The 19,474-nt window shown below is 42.3% G+C and overlaps 1 protein-coding gene across 3 annotated transcripts in view; it reads left to right on the forward strand.

Annotated features, from left to right (window-relative positions):
• The first annotated feature begins 10,989 nt into the window (after positions 1-10,989).
• Positions 10,990-19,474, forward strand: part of LOC146797109 (protein bicaudal D homolog 2-like) — a 136,353-nt gene continuing 127,868 nt past the window's right edge. For 2 of the 3 annotated variants that reach the window (XM_085629749.1, XM_085629751.1), the window contains exons 1-2: positions 10,990-11,206; positions 14,095-14,340. In XM_085629749.1, coding sequence (XP_085485875.1) covers positions 14,140-14,340 — 201 coding nt within the window. In that variant the 5' untranslated portion in view covers positions 10,990-11,206; positions 14,095-14,139. Of the gene's footprint in view, positions 11,207-11,321; positions 11,459-14,094; positions 14,341-19,474 lie in introns of those variants that run through there. The other variant, XM_085629750.1, reaches the window with a different exon arrangement.

A 19,474-nucleotide genomic window follows, 5' to 3' on the forward strand; every position in this document is an offset into this window, starting at 1 on the left:
GTTCCTGATTCCTTGTTTTATCCAGCCCTTTGAAGACTTCATCCAGCAAGGAATTTTTTAATGCCCTTGCTGGAGCACCAATCTTCTTTGTCTCAAAAAGGTACAAGGATCTAAAACCATGTATTAACTATCATGGAATGATTAAGGTCACCATGAAGGACTGTTGCCAACTTGTACTCTTTACATGGCCTTCTGGACATTATGAGTACTGAATCATGTCCTTTGGCCTTACCAATGCTCCAGTGATCTTTCAGAGATGCATCAACAGGATATTCTGTAATGTCCTGAACCAGTTTCTTGAGGTGTACCTTGATACTCGGATCTTCTCTACTTCCCTTCCTGAGCATCAAATCCATGTTCACTCGATTTTTCAGGGAAGACCATCTGTCCTATAAAGTAGAGAAATGTATGTGTGAGAGAATAGAAGTGGAATATTTGGCGTATCGTCTCTATGAGAGTGGATGATCAAGGGACCCTCTTAAGGTCTCTGCCATCTTGGACAGACCAGCCCCTAAACCCATCAACAAAAAAAACAGTTTCATGGGGCTGGCAAATTTGTACAGACAGTTCATTAAGAACTTTTCCAAAAACCCATATATCTGCCACTTTGAAAAAGGAAAAGTGTTAAAGGTTTTTTTATGGCTCATAAAGCCCAGGAGGCTTTTGTCAATCTCAAGAAGCCATTCACCCAAGCTCCTATTCTCCGGCACCCAGATTCGTTCAGGAAATTCACTGTTGTTGCTGACACTTCAATTTTGCTGTATGAGTGGTTCTACTTCAGTTTCAAGAGGAAGACAATTTGGAGCATCCAATTTTTTTTTTTATTTCAGCCTTGTCCTGAACTCATGTGAGGAAAAGTACTCAGTTCTTGAATGTGAGCTCTTAGCCCTCAAGTATTTAGTCCTGGGGAGGACTGTGCCATTGTGCGTTCTTTTATGAATGGAGGCAGTTCTAGAAGAAGTGTTTTTGTGCTAAACAGACAGCGTTGGTCACCTGACAGTATCAGTTTGTTAGTCTGGCATAGAGAAGTGGCTATGTGGATAAGCTTGTGCGTGATACATGCTGCCTTTAATAGGGGTGTAGCTTTGATGGTGAGCAGTTGAAGCATATGTAGGATTGGTGTTGTGGTCAAATTTGCAGCTTCCACTGACAAAACAAACCACATGCAGCACTGCTTTGAGAGGTACAAGATAAGCTATGGGGGGGTCAGCCAAGAGAGGGTTACCATAATCAATTATGGCCAACACTAGGGGTTCAATTAAGGTCTGGGATGACTGATACATGCCCTGCAATTGGACCTGTGCATTCTTGGACAGGGAGTTGATTTGAGATTTAAGATCAAGATCTTTATCCAGAATGACACTAGCGATTTTGCAATACCCATGCTAATAGGTTAGCAGCTCAGACTATTACAGAAGTCAATTCAGGATTGTACCAGTGTATTGGAATTAGACGGTGAAATGAGGAAGAACTCAGATTTAGGATTTCGTTTGCAGATGTTAAACAGTCATCCAATCTTGCACTGTCTTCAGTGTAAGAAATGGATGACATTAAGCAAAGAGATATTGAGGTAAAGCTGTGTCATCAGTATAATGTTGGAGAAGATTCCAGAGTGCTTTAGTAGGACTCCATCTAAATACAGGCTGAATAGCATTGGTGCCCACATTCTTTGAAAATGCTAATACAAATAACATGGTTGACAATATCGAATGCGGCAGATAAATTGGGAAGAACAAGAAAGGAGGTTTCAGCCTTAAGGTTGCGTAAAGAAAGGCCAATGGAGTGGCAGCATGTTTTAATGGGAGCAGAAAACCTTTTGAGGTTCGGGTGGACCAGTGAAACCGCCAATGTTTGCAGTACATGCAATGTAGAAACAGCAGACAAGCTTGCTAGGCCTACTTTTTTTCACAGAATGATTTTTATATTATTCAAATTCCAGGCATACAGAATATTCTTGCCAATGCCTTGTCTGGACAAAACATTGTGGGTGAGGATTCCGAGACGCCTATCCTTTTACTACCTGACAAAGTTGTCTGTCTAGTAAGATCCTTTTTGCAGCATGTGATATAAGCTCACACTGGGATCTCTCTGAAAGAACTGGGTGTTTGGCAGAGTCAAGTATCCATGAAGCCAGATCATGTATTGCTTTCAGGAGGCCCTGTTGATCTCTACTAAGAATCTGAAAACCTAGGTTCTGGGAATTTGTCATTACACTGCAGTGGCAGGACATCACAGATTTAAATCAACTTTAGATTTTGTCTTACATTCTTTTTGATGGCCTACAGTTGACGAGGATGTAGAATTATATGTAAAATCCTGTCCTGTCTGTGTACAGTCCAAGGCAGTCCACAAAAGCCCTTTTGAGATTCTTCAGCCTTTGTCTGTTACTCCTCATCCACGAACAACAAAACAACGTCTGAAGTAATTGTTTAAAAATCTTTTCAATATACACAGATGATTGGTCACAAAGATCCAATCAAGGGAATCAATCAAAATCTGAAAACGAATTAAACAGTGCACTCAGTGCTAGATTAATAATGTAAATGATTTTTATACTGGTCACACTATCGTTTTTTAGCACTAATGACATATATTTCAAAACTATTACCATACTCATTGTTTCCCTTATGTTTCTTCAATAGTGTTTTATTCAATACAACAAAAAATCAAAAATATCAAACAGAAGAATACAATGTTCATACGAGATTACATATGTTTTTGTGAAGCAACAATATTGCAAAGTATTTTCAAAAGAGTTTGTGAGAATGGAACTTGCATTATTGAAAATCAACCAATTAAGTCTAGTGTACATGTGTGATTTTGATCTCAAATGTAAGGGTTGATTTAGGGAAACAGATCAACATTTCGGACTCCTAGTAGATCAAAACAGTGAGACCATCTTCAGGACAGAGGAATTTGAATAGGACACTAAAACATAAAACAAAACTTGAAAGATTAATGTAAAAAACAGGAAAAATTGAGAACAATTGAAAAAATACATAACATGCATTGGGGTACGCCAAATCACAACCTGTGGAGAACCACAAAAAGTATTTATCTGGCAATGCACATGCAAAGTTCTGTCCTTGAAAAAGGTGTGGTAGATTTGTAGTGTTGTACTTTTGCAGTACTTGAAGGTGGTACGTTTATGTAGCTACCTTGTGGTACATGTGAGAACAAAACATGCAAGGCAGCAATATAAAAATATATATATATATATAAATATACATATATCTTGAATCTGCACAAGACCAAAAGTATCTAAGTCATAAATTGTGGGCACAGAATAAAGTATTAGTCAGGTAGGCTAAATGTTACTCTAAACCTTTAAGAATGACAAGACCTAAGGAGGATTGTCAAGTGTAAAAAATAGTTAACCGGTAAAAGTTTGTTAGCAGAAAAAGCTTACCAACTGCAAATTGTTTGAGTAGCGAATAGACAGTTGAATTGCATTCGCCTACAGAAAAAAAATGGGAATGTGTTGTTAAAAGTATTAATCTGGAAGAATCTCATCTAATAAGCAAAAGAAAACAACGAAAAATAAAAGTGCTGACAAACAGCATTTCGCCGTGTTTAAAACAGTAGCAGACAAATCAGCAGAGTGCGAAGTTGCTTGCAGTTAGGTGTTGCATGCAAAAGCCACTGCAGGACATAACCCGGAAGTGAAAAACAAACAGTATAGATTGCGAGAACCATTTTGCATTGAATGTGTGTTTATTCACCAATTCAAATCTTGAAAAGGTACATCAGTGAATGCGCCAGTTTCATTAATGCACTGAATAAAATGCTCACGCAGCCAAAAAATTGAGAACTTTTGAAAAATAAAAATTACTAAGGCGATAATTAAAACCTCATTTGTTACTGAGCACCATAATGGAGAGGTGAAAAATAGGGGAAGATTTAATGATGACTGCTATCTTGAAGTAGCAAAATTCTATATAAATATGAAAAAACATGAAATACTTAAGGCAACATTAAATGTTTAACTCAATGGGGTCTATAAAATGGAAAGCTAATGTTATATATGAAAGGTACTAAAAAAGATAGTAGAATGTGTAATGAACTGTCAATACATAGGACAGCAAATAGAAATTGCAACCTTGTTTGTAAGTGGGTGCTATGTGAGAATGGTGAATAAATGGTCGAGTCTAAAGCTAGCACCATATTGGAGTAATAGAACAAGATATTAAAGAAACTATAAAGGTGCATGGGCAAAATCTCCAATGTACTTTAATAAAAGGAGCAGGAAAATATTTGTAGTAAATATATTGCTTTCATAATAAAAGAAAGTGATTAAAATAATGATTGTGACTTGTATATAAATGAGCCCTAATAGGGTAGTAGAACACAGACAAGTTTAAGATAAGCATCATCTTGGGGTAACAGATAGAAATTTTAAAAATTACATTCTAAATGCAGCACTTTCAAATGAAAAATGTCTATCAATATAAATGAATATGTGATTGTTTACAAAAAGCAAAATAGAAACAAAAACAACAAATATGTTTATACAGTAGCACAGAACTTTCATATAGTGAAGGTGACAATGAATCAGTTTTTTGGGAGAACCATTCTACAGTGGAGTTGAGACCCGTGGTGAGTGTACTGGCTAACCAGATCCATTTGTTTTCTTTGAAAGTGAGCAGCTTATTAGAGTTATGCCTTTGGGTAGAGCATTTCACAGTTTCAAGCACCCACTATTTCATCTCATTTTGGGAATGCTAAAAAGCTTTATATTGTTCAATCAATGGTGCATTCTCCACATCGCAGCAAATCCTTAATTGGTGCTGTAGAGTCCTAGGCTGAATTTCCAGGGTTGTCTTGCCTATTAAGTGGAATCCACAAGGGCATTCAATGCAATAACAACATTCTTGGTAGCACAGTTAGATGACTTCATTGTCATTTTCATTCATTGATTATACAGAATGTTATGTTCATAATATAGTTACATGGCAGGCAATTGCCACATTTGAAGTGTCCTGTCACCGATGATTACAGGCCCCACATGCTGGTGATGTTGAATTGGGGGGGGTCCTCATAGGCCTTAACTAACCAGTCTCCAATAGTTTGTCCCCTTTCGAATGAAAACAAGGGTTTGTTAAATTAGACGGTCTCAGATTGCAGTAGATGCTAATTCTTTAGGATTATCTTTTTAATTTTGGGAGCATTCCGTCCCAAAAGTTGTGAGATACACCAGGTCAAGATTTTGCATTTTTCGATGCTTTCAATGAACTTAACTTTCATTAAGTGTTTTCTGATCACAAAGAGGCAACTGCATGCATCAAACCCAAAAATAAATCATGGGAAGTTGGGGTTCTGGAAAAGAAATCCTAAAATGTGACATGCTTGCAGTCTCTCAAATTTGACCACTTTGTGCTGATGATACTGTGTTCCTGACTCCGGGATTAATTATGAGTGGTACTAGTTGGATGCTGTAATCACCGCACCTGAAATAAACAGACACCTAGGTGTTTAGAATTTTTGGGATGCAATAATTATTGCATTATTTGAGTTATTGGATATAACATGGTGATTTCGTTTTTTCCTGCTTTACTATCAGTGGGTTACAGTAAATATGTAATACGTAGAAATATGAATGATGAAATGTCCGTTCGTTGTTGGTAACTTCAAGTATATTTATTGATGATTGAAGTTACAGGTATTTAAGTATATAAATAACGAGCCCCACCAGGAGCAGCCTGTACGCTGCTCAGCCCATAGACCAACTGACTCAAACCATTCCAACATTCTAACTCCAACATTCCAACATACACACACATCCTGGCTGAGCAGCATATTACAACATCTCCCTTCTTAACAATGAAAAGGGAGAAACTCTAAAAAGGTATAACAAAAAGTCACAGTAAAAGACTTAAGCGAAAACATGGCAAGATATGAAAATTGAAAGAAAACGCAGAAAACGCCAAGAGAAAATAGTAAGTGGGAAGAAACAATAAGGATCACAGGAGGCACGAAAGACGACTCAACCACCCATCTCCCTTTCTACCATGAAAACAACCGATACACACCCACAACCAAAACAATGAGAAAATAGTGAGTGGGAAGGAACAATAAGGATCACAGGAGGCACGAAAGACGACTCAATCACCCATCTCCCTTTCTCCCATGGAAACAACCGATACACACCCACAACAAAGCAATAAGTGACTCAAGTACAAAGATCATGAAAGCTGGCCGGGCCGACACGAAGGAAGTACAAGAGTACAATCAAGAACATGAAGAAGAAAACAAGGAAAGCAAAAACGCACAACGTGACGCAAAAACAATTTGCGAGTACAGATGTGGGATGACCACAATAAAACGATGTGGGGACACGCCACAAACAGTATAACGTGTGCACAAGATGTGGATGTACCACATTAAATAGATATGGGGAAACACCACATAAAATAGATGTGGGAACGCACCACATAAACAGTAGAACAAGTGCATAAGATGTGGATGTACCACATTAAATAGATGTGGGAACGCACCACATAAACAGTAGAACATGTTAAGTAAGGTAACTGCAATCTCTAAAAAATGTGCACGAAATGCGGTAGTACCATATGAAACAAGACAAAACATTTTAAAATATGTGCACGAGATGCAACAAGGCAATTTGTAAAAACGTGAACTAAATGTGGTAGTACCACATAAACAGGGTAAATACAATTTGTAAAAATGTGCACTAGATGTGGTAGTACCACTCGAAATAAGGCAAAAGCAATTTATAAGAATGTGCACAAGATGTGGTAGTACCACATACAACAAAGTAAATGCAATATGAAAAACAAATGTGCACGAGATGTGGTGGTACCACATGAAACAACAAAATATATATCGAAATCCTTACTTTAAATAAGACTGTCAGTACTTATTTTAAACATAACTGTAAAGATATCATGAAGTACTTATTTTAAATTTGACTGCCAACATATATCGTGAAGTACTTATGTAAAAAACACATAAAGGTATCATGAATGACAAGTACACAGCACACTACTTTGATGGTGACATCTACGAAGTAGAAAACTGAGGCCGATGCAGTAAAGGAAAGTAACACTTTCTAGAAACTTCAGGCGGAGTGAGTTCCACGAAGAGAAGTTGAATTAATGGATCGGAAGGAACTCTCGAAGGCCTGCATTTTCAGTGTCTAAATCGCATGGATTTATATTTTCCTTGTTGAGGTGCAGTGATAAAAGGATAACAGCTAGGTGGCACTGTTTAAAAAGTGAAAGTACAGTACTTCGATTACGCTTGAAATTTCTCAAAAGAGAGAGCTTGTCTCAAAATCCATGTTGTTGAAATAAACATTAAAATTGACAACTGGCATTCTGGAGACCCTGAAATGAAGGGTTGAAGAAAGGACTTGAGGCAGCATGAAAACGAACTTGTAATAACTTTATCATCCCGCATAGCGAACAGACGTGGTTGGCGAAAGCAAACATGCTTGGCAAAAGCTGACTGTATAGTAGGATGTTGTGGCAAATTTAAAATGGCGGCACGCACGGCGACGGATGGCTCCCGGCATCTCCGTGCACCAAATCAGCTTAATATGTCTGAACAAACTGAAGACGTCACAGTGGAGTGACGAATGGATTCACGGGCAGCAGGATGTAAGGCTGAGGAGAGGTAGGCTGCGCGCTCTGAATGTGCTCGTGGCAGATTTTTTTAAAATGTTTTCAAAACGAATGAGCGTTTAAACTGCCAATAGTAAAACGAAGTAAAATGGCAACATAGCTTAAAGTATTAAATCAGCCCGAAAATTACAATGTGGCCTTGACTAAAAAAAAAATTAGGCAGTCTCACACAAGTACACCAATACAGTACCTGCGCCGTGTTCAATTGTCGCATGACACTAATTACCGAAGTGAAAGAGAACGGAACATTTCCTTTCAACAACGAAATTGCAGGCAAATAAGATTCCCGGTAACCTCCAGTAGATGGCAGCAGATAATTACACAGTTCCGGTTTTTTTTAAAAACAAAGGAAATTAAAGTGCAGCTTAAATTGTCGAAGCAAAATTGACAATGCAGCGGACTCCTGGGTTTGTCAAATGGCCTTCAGTCATGTAAAATATTTTTCTTACTTGGTATCAGATCTCCCCAGCTGGCACTGAAAACACCGGTTCAGATTACCTTTCCCTCGATCTGCTCTCTGTGAAAGTTGCTCTGTAATCTGAGCAGGAAACCCAAAATAATGGCGAAGGATGTCGTAGGAACTGCAGGAAGCAGGCCCCTCAGATCTCGTAGTTGCAGGCAGTAGAAAGTTTGTTCGTAGAAAGTTTGTTCGTAGCGCGACAGGAACAACCCTCAGATCTCGTAGTTGCAGGCAGTAGAAAGAAACCCAAGCAGGGACTTGCACTCTGGTGTTGTGGGCGACCGGTGGGAGGTCACTGGTGGGGCTCTCGGTGCAAGTAAGTTTAAGCTGCTTTTCGAGGATTTCCTTTATCTTGAATTTCTTTATCTTGAATATACTTGAAGTTTCTTGAGGGTTGAAGAGCAAGGTCTTTCCAATCGTCGTCAATTGTGGGGAATAGGAATAATCCCACTTCTGGTACCAATTGTAATACGTAGAAATATGAATGATGAAATGTCCGTTCGTTGTTGGTAACTTCAAGTATATTTATTGATGATTGAAGTTACAGGTATTTAAGTATATAAATAACGAGCCCCACCAGGAGCAGCCTGTACGCTGCTCAGCCCATAGACCAACTGACTCAAACCATTCCAACATTCTAACTCCAACATTCCAACATACACACACATCCTGGCTGAGCAGCATATTACAAAATAGCATACACTTTTCTCCCTGTAAATGCCTCGCGGCTTGAACTGACGAAAATTTAACCGACTAAAATTAACAAAGGGCGAGGCCTTTATCGTACCTAGTAATTACTGGGTATAGTAAATAACACAGAACTAGGAATTCTGATTCATTCAAAACCAGGGCCTCAGTGTTTCCTGAGATCCCCAGTCACTCGAATCACATTGTGTGGAAAAAACAGTTGTTCAGATTCATTAGAAACAAGCACACTCCTGTGTCGATTCTGCAGTAAAAGACATTTTAAGCTCTCAACTATATCATGCATTGGACACTCGCGACACAGGCAGCTGGGATGTGGAATAAGTGTGTTTATTTGTTATTGCATGTGCTGGAACTTCACACCTTTTGTAGTTTTCCTTGTTTAGCCACAAGGTCGTCTGGTTTTCTGGCATCCTTAGCAGTGCAGAATAGTTGCTTCTGGTGATCCTACCACCTCCACTTTCTCTGAGAGCCAAAGGACAGGCTAAAAATTCATATCAAAATAACAAATAAAAAAATCACAAATGTCAAGCAGATGAATACAATGTTCATACAGGATCACATACGTTTTTGTGAAGCAACAATATCTCAAAGTATTTTCAAAAGTGTCTCTGAGAATGGAACTTGCATTTTTGAAAATCAACCAATTAAGTCTAGGGTACGTGTGTGATTTTGATCCCAAATGCAAAGGTGGTTGTGGAGCAACAGGTCAACATTTCGGACTCCTAGTAGATCAACTTTGCTAAACTGACTGTAGGATTGTTTGTTGGCTGCTCAGAACTGGATGGCCGCCATCTAACTCCCACTAAACAGGCTACAATAATCACTTGCAAAGTCAATAGTCTCGGCTTGACTTATGTTTATGCTGTACAGAATCAGCAAAAATGCTGGACGGACCCTAGTGGCGGTGTCATTTTATGAGGCATAATGACACATGTCTGCAAAAAGAATGCCATTTGTATTTACTGATATGAGACTGGTCGATAAATAAAAATAATATGAAAATTAAGTAGCGTGAAAGTGTTTTTATTTACTAAGAAGGCCTGCAAGCAATTTGCTCTACTGCCTCCCCAAAACAAAAAGATTCAATTTTAAAAATAGGACTGCAGAGGGGATATAACCCTGGTCACACCGTGCCTAGGCAAGGTTGAGGCCGGCCTGTAGTAACCATTTGACCATTAAATTATGACTCCAAGGCAGTGACCAACATTCCTCGCCATATAAGGTTCGCTGGGGAATTTTACAACCTGATGAAAACCGTATTTAAGAAGGATGTCAACTGGATGTAAATGATGGCATTCCTCAGACCCTGTGGCCGGAGCTGTTCTCTTTTTTTTAAGGTATTTCATACTCAAGTAACAATAGCTTTCAAACAACAGAAGGGTGATACAACGTTTTACATTTTTATTTCCTCAGAATGATTTAACCAGCAAAAATAGAAACTTGCCATGTTCCTTCACGGAGGTGACGCTATTCGCCAGGACATAGTTGGAGCAATCCACGGAAGCTCGCTCGTTTCCAGAGCCTCAACTTGTAGGTGGGTCTGAGAAACCCAAACATTAGTGCGACGTCGTCATCTCGCCTCCTCATGTCTTTCCCGCCAACACATGACGACATAACGTAGGGCGGGACAAGACTTTGATTGACACCACCTATTGGCTAGTCGTAAGTGCAGACGCAGCGGCCATCTTTGAACGGGAGCATAATACAGGCGAAAACGTTATTCCGGGGGCCTCGCGGTAGCTACTTTGTGATATGCTTTGCAGCACACGCAGCGGATTTTAGTATTTGATATTCTTGCAGATTTTGTTTGTTTTACTGGCAATGAGGGATAGAAATAGATATTAAAAATGAGTTATACGTGGATTCGCCATTATTGTACTGGTTTGACGCTAAGTACATCCAGACAACTAGCCGGAGGTTCGTCTTTATTCATGAGAAGTACACAAATCGATTAGTCGGTTCAGTCAGCTAACTCAACACGTAAATTCATGAGCGTACGCTTAAAACGGTAGTATCCGTGCGGCGACCGTGATAAGGGACAGGCACGCCCTAAAGAAGGCGGGACTGTGTAGACCCCGCCCCATGCTTTTCCATTGGACGCAAACTAGACGGGCAAGACCTGTGATTCGTGCTCATCAGGGTTTAAGATGCTTCTCGGAGCTGCCCGAAATCGCACGCGCAAAACCACCAAATTATCGGTAGCTGGTGGAGAAGCGCGCGCCCTCTAGCCAATGAGCGCTTAGCTCCCGCCCCTTCGCCTTTCTCCGCTGTGCAGAACTGGCAGCTCGGGCCGTTAGCAGCGCGAGGAATTTCAAAAACTCTAGGAGTTCGGAGGGGAGCGGGCAGTGACGTCAGCGCTGGGTCCAGCGGGAAGGCCGAAGTGACGTCAAAGAGGGTGAGTGAGGGTCGGCAGCTGGGCAGGCCTCGGTGGCGTGAGGGCTCTTCCGTACCCTCCCCACCTTTTTACCGCTTTGAGGGTGGTTGGTTGGTTCGGGTGTCGCAAAGCCTCGGCGCCCACTGATGTAGCACTTAAGCCGCTGCCCATATCACGTGCGTGTGTCTTCACGGCGTATTCTAAGCATCCGGCGCAGTTGTCCCCTGCCTCACCCTTGAGCGCTCTCGTGCACACCCAGAAAAGTGTTTATCGGTAATTTTGGATCCAAAAATATACATTGCACACTTTCCACATACTTTGCAAACTTTTTTCAGGGTCTTTATGTTACTGTACGTTAACTTTTAATGTGTTTTTTTGCGTATCAGACTGGAATGCCTCTTGGCGCTTGATTACTGGGCGCCGAGGGAATCCCACAGAGCCTGATCATGAAACGTTTGCTTGCAATGAATGCTGTCTAACAAAATAAGTGCTCCTTTTGATGTAACACAGTAAAGATTATGGGGCAGATTTATGAGCCCCTTGCGCCACTTTTGCGTCACTTTTCCCATGTTAAAAGTGGCGCAAGGGGATCATAAATCTGCCCCTATATTTGGTGGGGCTGAGTGTTAACAAATCTCACCCTCTAGTGACAAAACTGCCCCATTATGCGCTATACAACGCCAAGAAGTGGAAGCTAAACTTATTTGAAGGCGGGGGCGTGTGCAACTAGGTTTGTTCCAGATTTTTATTTTCTTTCAGAGAGAGTTTTTTTAAATACATTTTATACACAGTGTACCTGCCCCTACAACTATGATGTCTGAAATGCTTTACACATGGCAAATAGCCACGCCAGCAGGACCTCCTGACACCTTTTTGATCACCCGGGTAACTCCCACAGTTCCCGATGCATGCCATGGGGGTTGCATATTGACACCCCACCCTTTCCTGCCGGCCTGTTTCCTCCTCCTGCCCTCACACTTCACCCCAGCAGGCCCTTTGTTTACCCTTGCAGGGGTGCCCCCGGCTGCTTCCCCTCCAATGGCACCAGATCGGGGGGGGAGGGCAGATTGTCTGTTGTACGAGGCTCGTCATGTGAACTTGCCCTATGCGGACAGACGGTGCCCTTCGTGACCTGTCATCGGTGGTTGCCGTGTTTCTTTGTATAGGTACTATTTCAATTGTTGGGGGTCGGATCGGTTACAATTGGTGGCTATTGATTTTGTGCACTGTTTCAGTCGATTGTGGTCCGGATAGGTCGCAGGTGATGGCTGTGTGCATGTTATGAGGTTGATAAGTTACACCAGTATGTTTACCCCGTTTGTTTTATTCTTGATGACGCAGCCAGGTGGCTGAGATTTATGTCATCATGCGTACATGTAATTTTTTTCTGAATTGCTACCCCCCCCCCCCCCCCCCCCCGCCGAAGGGCTACACGGGCCCAAAATGCATGGGGGCGGGATGATGTAAAACGCCACTTTCATTGTTGATCAACACGATACAAAGCATCGCTGCTTCAAATTAGGTGGGACGAGGAACACCGAATACCACCATTGAAAAATAAAAACCGCGACGACGCTGCTTTTCATCAAGGAACTAATGTGGGCATCCTTCCATCACTCTTCTGGCCCGCCAGCGGGCAGGAGAGACTGTGCTTTTAAATGGAAATCTAGAAGAGCAGGTGCTCCCTCTCTAGAGTGCCTGTGAAGTGCCCGCACTCGCCCATTGTAGGCACTGCAGCGGTGCTGAGACTGAGTGCCAGCATTGGGGAGACTGCTGCCATTCCTACTGAGGCAGTTTGTGTCTCTAATGAGCCTCTGGGGTGTCTGCGTGACTTCATTCACTGGATGGCTCTTTGTAACTCTGCCCCGTGCCATGTGTGACCATCCGTGCTCCACCAGCGCGTCACTTGCAGGTGAGGGTACCTCCCCACATCCTGCCCTCGGCCTTGCCACGAATCGTCTCGGCCCCCTTTTCTCGCACCTCTGGGTGCTTACCTCACTGAATACAGACGTGCCCTGCACGGTGAAATGCCCGTCTCTGGCGTCTGAGGTTTTCTTGCCTTTCTGCGCCCCTGTGAGGTGGCAGTTTCCAATCGTGTGTGCTTTGCATTGTAATGTCCTCTCTCTGGTAGCAAACGCCACATCTGCTCTGCAGGCTCCCGAGCGCCTAGTCTGGTTTTGTAAATCCTTGTGCTGAATGAGCTGTTCACTGATCACTTTCCCAGCACAGACTTCTGGGCGGTGCTCAGTCATGGCTTAGCCTGTTTCTTGCCTGACACTGGTGTCCAGTAGTGTAGCAGTCACACGCTTGTCGACCACGTTCATGTAATCTACAGATTGGATGCAAGGTTTAATAATAGAGCTCAGATCTGCTTAGATTTTTTTTTTTTGGGCACATGGTGTGGGAGGGGCGCGCATCTTTCCCCTGGGAGGAGTGGGGCCCTACATCTTTCTGGGCGCGCATGCTCTACAAGTATCGGTGCATTCATGAAGTCTTCCTCAACAGTGTTTGTCTTCACATGATGATGATTTATTAAATGTTTGATTTAATACACAACAAACTATACAATAGCTTCGTGTTGATTCTCACCCCAGTCCCTCTCCCTGTTTTCAACTAACTAACCATGAAGATGCTAATGAACGCACCCAGCTCCAGTCAGTCCTTGAATTATGAGGTCCATATTCTTTCTAGAGTTCACTGACTTATGGGAGAGGTGTTTCTAATAAGTCATCCGAGGCCCAGTGTCTTTCTCCGGCCTTGTTAAAGGAGATCTTTGTGGGTCCCTGTCTGGCCCACACCCATTGCTTTGCACCGGTCGTTCTTGTGCTGGCCCTTTACACACTGCGAGGTCGTGATGTCTGTACTAATTCCCGGTCTCCCAACCTTTCCCAACCTTTCTTTCTCTCCAGAAGTGCGCACGCTCCCCTCCGGCCCTCGGCACCCGAAAAGGAGTCATGGACCCCGGGGACATGGCGCTCCTTCGAGCTGAGGTGGAGCGCCTGTCGGCTGAGCTCCAGGAGACCACGCAGGAGAAGGTGCAGGCCGCCCAGTATGGACTGGCCGTGCTGGAGGAGAACGCAGACCTGAAGCAGAAGTACACTGACCTGGAGTCTGAGCATGAAGCCATGAAACTGGAGCTGCAGCAGGTCAAGGAGGTAAGAGGCCCTTTTCCTGAGGCCGCCTGGCTGGGTCCTATCCTAGGACATGATACTCAATGTATGGCCTCTTCAACCGTAGCACTGGGCAGTTGTTTACTTGACTGAGCCCTAACCTTCAGAAAGACGTTACACTGGCGAGCATTTATTTACAGGTTAATTCAAGTTGAAGGAACTGAGGTGCTCTGGGCCACATGATTTTAGAAACCCCTTCATTTCTGAAAACCTATTGCAACCAATGTCCAAAAATTATGGTCTCCAAATTAAAAAAAAAAAGTGCTTTTCATTAACATGCTGTCGTGTTTCCCCTTGGTACATTAGAACGTATCATTTCATTAATGTATTTTTTTTTTTCTCATTAGTGATAATTTTAAACATGAATTTAGAACAATTCATGCTACCTCTTAACCTGACAACAATGCAAATAGTGAAATAAGAGGCAAGCCACTTGTCATGTTCACTCTCCGGTGGACTGGGTTGCCGTTATACATGGACAACATTATAGTTTATCAAATCAAACACAGGAGACGGTTTTTTTTTTTACACTGCACATCCTTAACTCCTCTATATTGAGGTGATTTTATATGTGATGATAAAGAAAAGTGGGGGTGGGGGGGGCAAAGTGACGACCAACAATTGCTTAAAATCATACAGTTTGGCTAAGGGGGAAGTCGTGATTAATCCCATGTTTTCTGGTTTCACACTGTGCAATTCAGCAACTAGATTTACATGCTTTGCGTCCTCTACGCCCATCTTGTACAACCCCTGACGTCTGCCCCCTCTCTGCCCCTTGGAAGATGTTTGTGTACCCGTGTTGTAGGAGATGTAAAGAGCTGTTCCTCCTCACACTGCGCTCTGTAGAATAGTGCACTACACCTCGTGATGCGCCTCCCTCTTTAGATCCACTTTTTGTCCTTGCTCACATCCTGGTGTAAGGATGGATCTGAGTGAAGTGGGGTGTTCTTCTGCCCAAGAAAAGCATGCCTCTTTCACTTCAGGTCTCTGCAGAGCTGCGTGGGTGTGTTAATTGTTGCAGAAACTGGCCACTGAGAACATGTGGTTTTAGTTTTTGATGACTCAGACCAGCCACCCTGGATTATTTGAATTTAAAATTATATTCTTGCATTGTGCGATTCGAGTGGTTGACTGAACTGTGTTTGTAGGTTGGGCTGACTACACGGCTGTCTGCTGCTCTGATGTAATTATATAAAAAAGTTATTGTTTTTTAAGGACTGTATGTTTTAAAGACTGTCTAAACATTAATAAAGAATGAACTAATGTTACAAGTTTTTATTTTTAAATATACAGATTTGGCTGTGACTCTACCCAGAATAGTTTTGGTTCCTGAGCGCTTGCTGTTTGTGATACCGTTTCACCTCCTATGAATGATTACTTGGCAATGCAGGAGAGATTGTTTTTATCTCAATATTCTACTCCGTCATCAGATTTATTTATAGCTTAAAGGTGCTTTGTCTTTAGAAAATACTCAGTCCTTGTCTTTTAGGTCTCGCCTACGCAGCGCGCAAGCGCTGCTTTGGAGTGACCTTTTGTAATCACTCCATACTTTTTTGTAAAGTCGTGCATGTACTGCACTGTTTCCAGTGAGCCCTCGTGCATGTACGGCGTTTACCTTGCGGGAGCAAGCAGCGGCGCCATCTGTTTGCAATTATGGCACCCGCCGCTGCTTGCTCCCATAAGGTAAACACCGTAGATGGACTTTAACTTTCGCAGCCGCTGGGGGCGCGCTTGTCTTTCAGCGCTTGTTGTTTCTTGCAGCGTTTTGGCATATTCGGATGATGGTTTGTGGAGCATTAGCGCCCCTCTAGTCGGAGAATAGGTCTGAACAGAAGATTTCCTGGAAAAAAAGAAGGATTCCGCTGGGGTGCTCAGACGAAGGCGCAGACCCAAGGCGGCCTGTACCCCACTCATGCAGTGGAAACACGCATATGTGCGGTGAAACACAGAAGCCATGTCTTTTTTTTTTTTTCTTTCTTTTTTTTTCTTTTTTTTATCGTTTGCCTGCTTTACCCCAGTTCTATGCCTCAGTTCAGACAGATAATTGGTTGTTTTTATATAGGGCCTCATTTCAAATGTCTGCTGTTTGTAGGCGCCGTAAATCACAGGTTTCACTAATAACTGATTGAATGGAACACATCTGGCTGACCTCAAAAGGATGAGGTGTTAACAAGTTGATATGTTTTGATCCTTGTATACACAAACTTGCATGGACAGAGCAACTGTGATTGCAGAGGCCAATGGGGGACTATTCGCCCCCCTGCCAATATTAGATTTCCCTACTGGTTTTTGCGCCAGGAAATGCAAGATTCAGTTTTGCTACTACCAACGTTAGCAACTTGCTACCGCTGTTTTATTTAATTTCTACTAATGTTTGTGTTGTTGCTGTCAGCGTTTGCTATTGGTGACATTAACATTTGAACTCCCAAAATCCCACTTTCCAATTGCGGACCCAGCTGCTGGAAATAATTATTGAAAAAAAAAAACACTCCGCTTGAGCGAGGTGGTGGGGGTGCCATCGTCTTTCCATCAAGAGGTTTGTGGTTGCCCTGTCATTTACAAGGCCTCTTTCCCTTTTAGCCTCTGTGTGCGCAGGGCCTCTTCTGAATGTGCTTAACGACAGTGACACAATTCCTCCCCTTCGGTCCTTATGGTAATAGGATACATCACTGATGGCTGGGGGTATCGGGAGGAGAAACCGCTTGTGGGCCTAGAAGCCTCCCTCTGTTTTATTTTTTATTTATAAAGTTTTATATAGTGCGAACTTGACCCAAGAGGGTATCTGAGAGCTTTACATTTAGGATCATTACAATAAGAATCCATAGCGCCGTTGTCATGTGCAGGGTGTACATGCCCAATGTTGTTAACTGCGAAGCTACAGTATTGCCCATTAAACCATACACGTTTTTGTGTTGTGAACATCCTTTGGTGACTTACTTGATGGTGCTTTCATCTTGTTCGCTCAGTGGAACAAGCATTGGCATAGCCAATAGGTCTCTTTTGGGACCTTATTAGTATTTAGTTATGCAGGACAATATCCTTGGTGCAACAACATCAACTGTTGCATGGCTTAACACTTGTAAGGTCTCAAATGCGAGACCTATTGGCTATGACAATGCTTGTTTATTTTTCAATGCAGACAAATGTATATCTATGTCCTTATTCAACGTGCAAGCAAAACCTTTGGTTTTGCCACTGCTTGATAATTGGAATGCTTGCAGTGTGCTGCGTATTAATCCAGAACTGGAGTTTTACAATCGCCTTTCGGGCAGGGCTCAGTCAGGTGGCTGTGTTGAGGACCATCAGTCAAGCATGTAGTGTCTGCATTAGGCAAGAGCACCACCTTGTGGTCACAGGATGTCTTTGCAGACTACCTGAGTTACGTAAAAGTGAATCCCTTCCAATTATATAATCTGCTGTGTGACTGAGGTAATGAATGGACTGCATTTACGTCAGTATGATCACACTTGTGGCAGCAAGGAATGCAGTAACCTGTGTTCGTTGGAAATGTTATTGGGTGCACTAACTGTTAGTCCCCTGTGTGCCTATTTGCGAGAGAAGATTCTCAGTTCTGTGCAGATGGGGGTGAAGGGGTTGGAGGTCAGATCTTGAGGTTTGTGAACGTCTGGAATGAGTGGTCGGGGCGCGCACTTTTTCACATGGTGGGCTGGGTCTTGCAGGCCTCGATAATGTACTCCCATTAACTATGGCGTGTCAGATTTTTATTAGGGCGAACAATTTTTAGTACGTATTCATCCACTCTGGCCAGTGAGTTTTAAGCTGGGAAGGAGCAAGCGTTCTGCTGATTTCAGAAAGTGAATGAGCAATAAAGACTCCATTAAATCTTGTTTTCATCTTGACTCCTTTGCTGTCCGTTCAAGGCCAGAGGTCCAATTTTTTTTTTTTACACCAATTGTTGCTTCTTCTTGAAAATTGTTTACTTTTTTCCCTTATTACAATTGGAGGGTTTTGTCAAGTGAGGTGTCAGACAATCATTGTGAAACAAAAGGCTGTAACACTTCAACAGTTTGTAAAAGGCTAGTAGAAGTATTTCAGAATATATTGGAAATTATGAAAGGGCATTTATTTTGTAATTCAGAAGTGTGATGCAAACAGTTTTAAATAGGAGCAAAACAAATCAGAACACTTTATTTGGTGATGTGCAAATGACCAATATTTGCCGAAACTGGATTTCCAAACATTGTACACATTATAGTTTTATTAGTAAAACTGCATATCTGTGGGGTATTTTTATGCCATTTCAATTGAAAATCTGCTGATTGCAAATAGGTGTGGTGCCACTTCAGGTATGTATTTATTAAAAGTGATAGTTTTTAAACCGGATTTGAAAAACATTCCTGCCCTTGTCGTGATGACAATGTGGGTAACGAACTAAGAGGCCAGTCAGTGGTCATGTGTATCTTGTGTGGCTAGATTTGTAGTATATATGGAGCAAAAGTTTAGTTTATTCAAAGTGTTTTTTTTTTTTTTTTTTTTTTTTTGCACAGCTGACATGCTGATGTGTATTTGAAGGTACTGTCATATGATAAATACGAAAATGGCGTCTCACTGAATCAATATTTGCCCAGGATCACACAATTTGAAACCAGTTTATGGATGAAAAACATTATTCGGTCAGGTAGTTTAACTCCCATTACCTGCACGCCTAGTATTATTATTATTTTTTTTTTTAGGCCCGGTCCTTTCACTTTTAACGTGGGTTTCCTTTTCTGTATCTCCAAAATTTGCGAGCACTCGTTTCCTTCCGCATGGCCTGGGGTTCTCATCCAGGGGCCACCCTGAAAAGTGCTGCATCCCCTTATTGCATGACCTCCTCCAGTCTTTTGGAGTGGTGACTTCTTTGTCTAGCACAGCTCTTGGGGCAGTGAGCTGTTGAGTCGCCCCAGCTTTGTAGATTCGGCCAGAAGCTAGGAGAGGCACCATGATGCTCGGGACTCTCAACACGTGCACTTTCTGCTTCTCACTCCCATACGTTGTCCTTGGAGCTGGGCAGGGGTAGAGCTCTGGATAAGAGACCTTCACTTAGGTCGCCCTGGAAGCTGGGCAGGGGAAGAACTCTGGATAAGAGACCCTCACTTAGGTCGCCCTTGAAGCTGGG

Source organism: Triturus cristatus, chromosome 10 (genome assembly GCF_964204655.1).
Source record: "Triturus cristatus chromosome 10, aTriCri1.1, whole genome shotgun sequence".
Classification (NCBI taxonomy): Eukaryota; Metazoa; Chordata; class Amphibia; order Caudata; family Salamandridae; genus Triturus; species Triturus cristatus.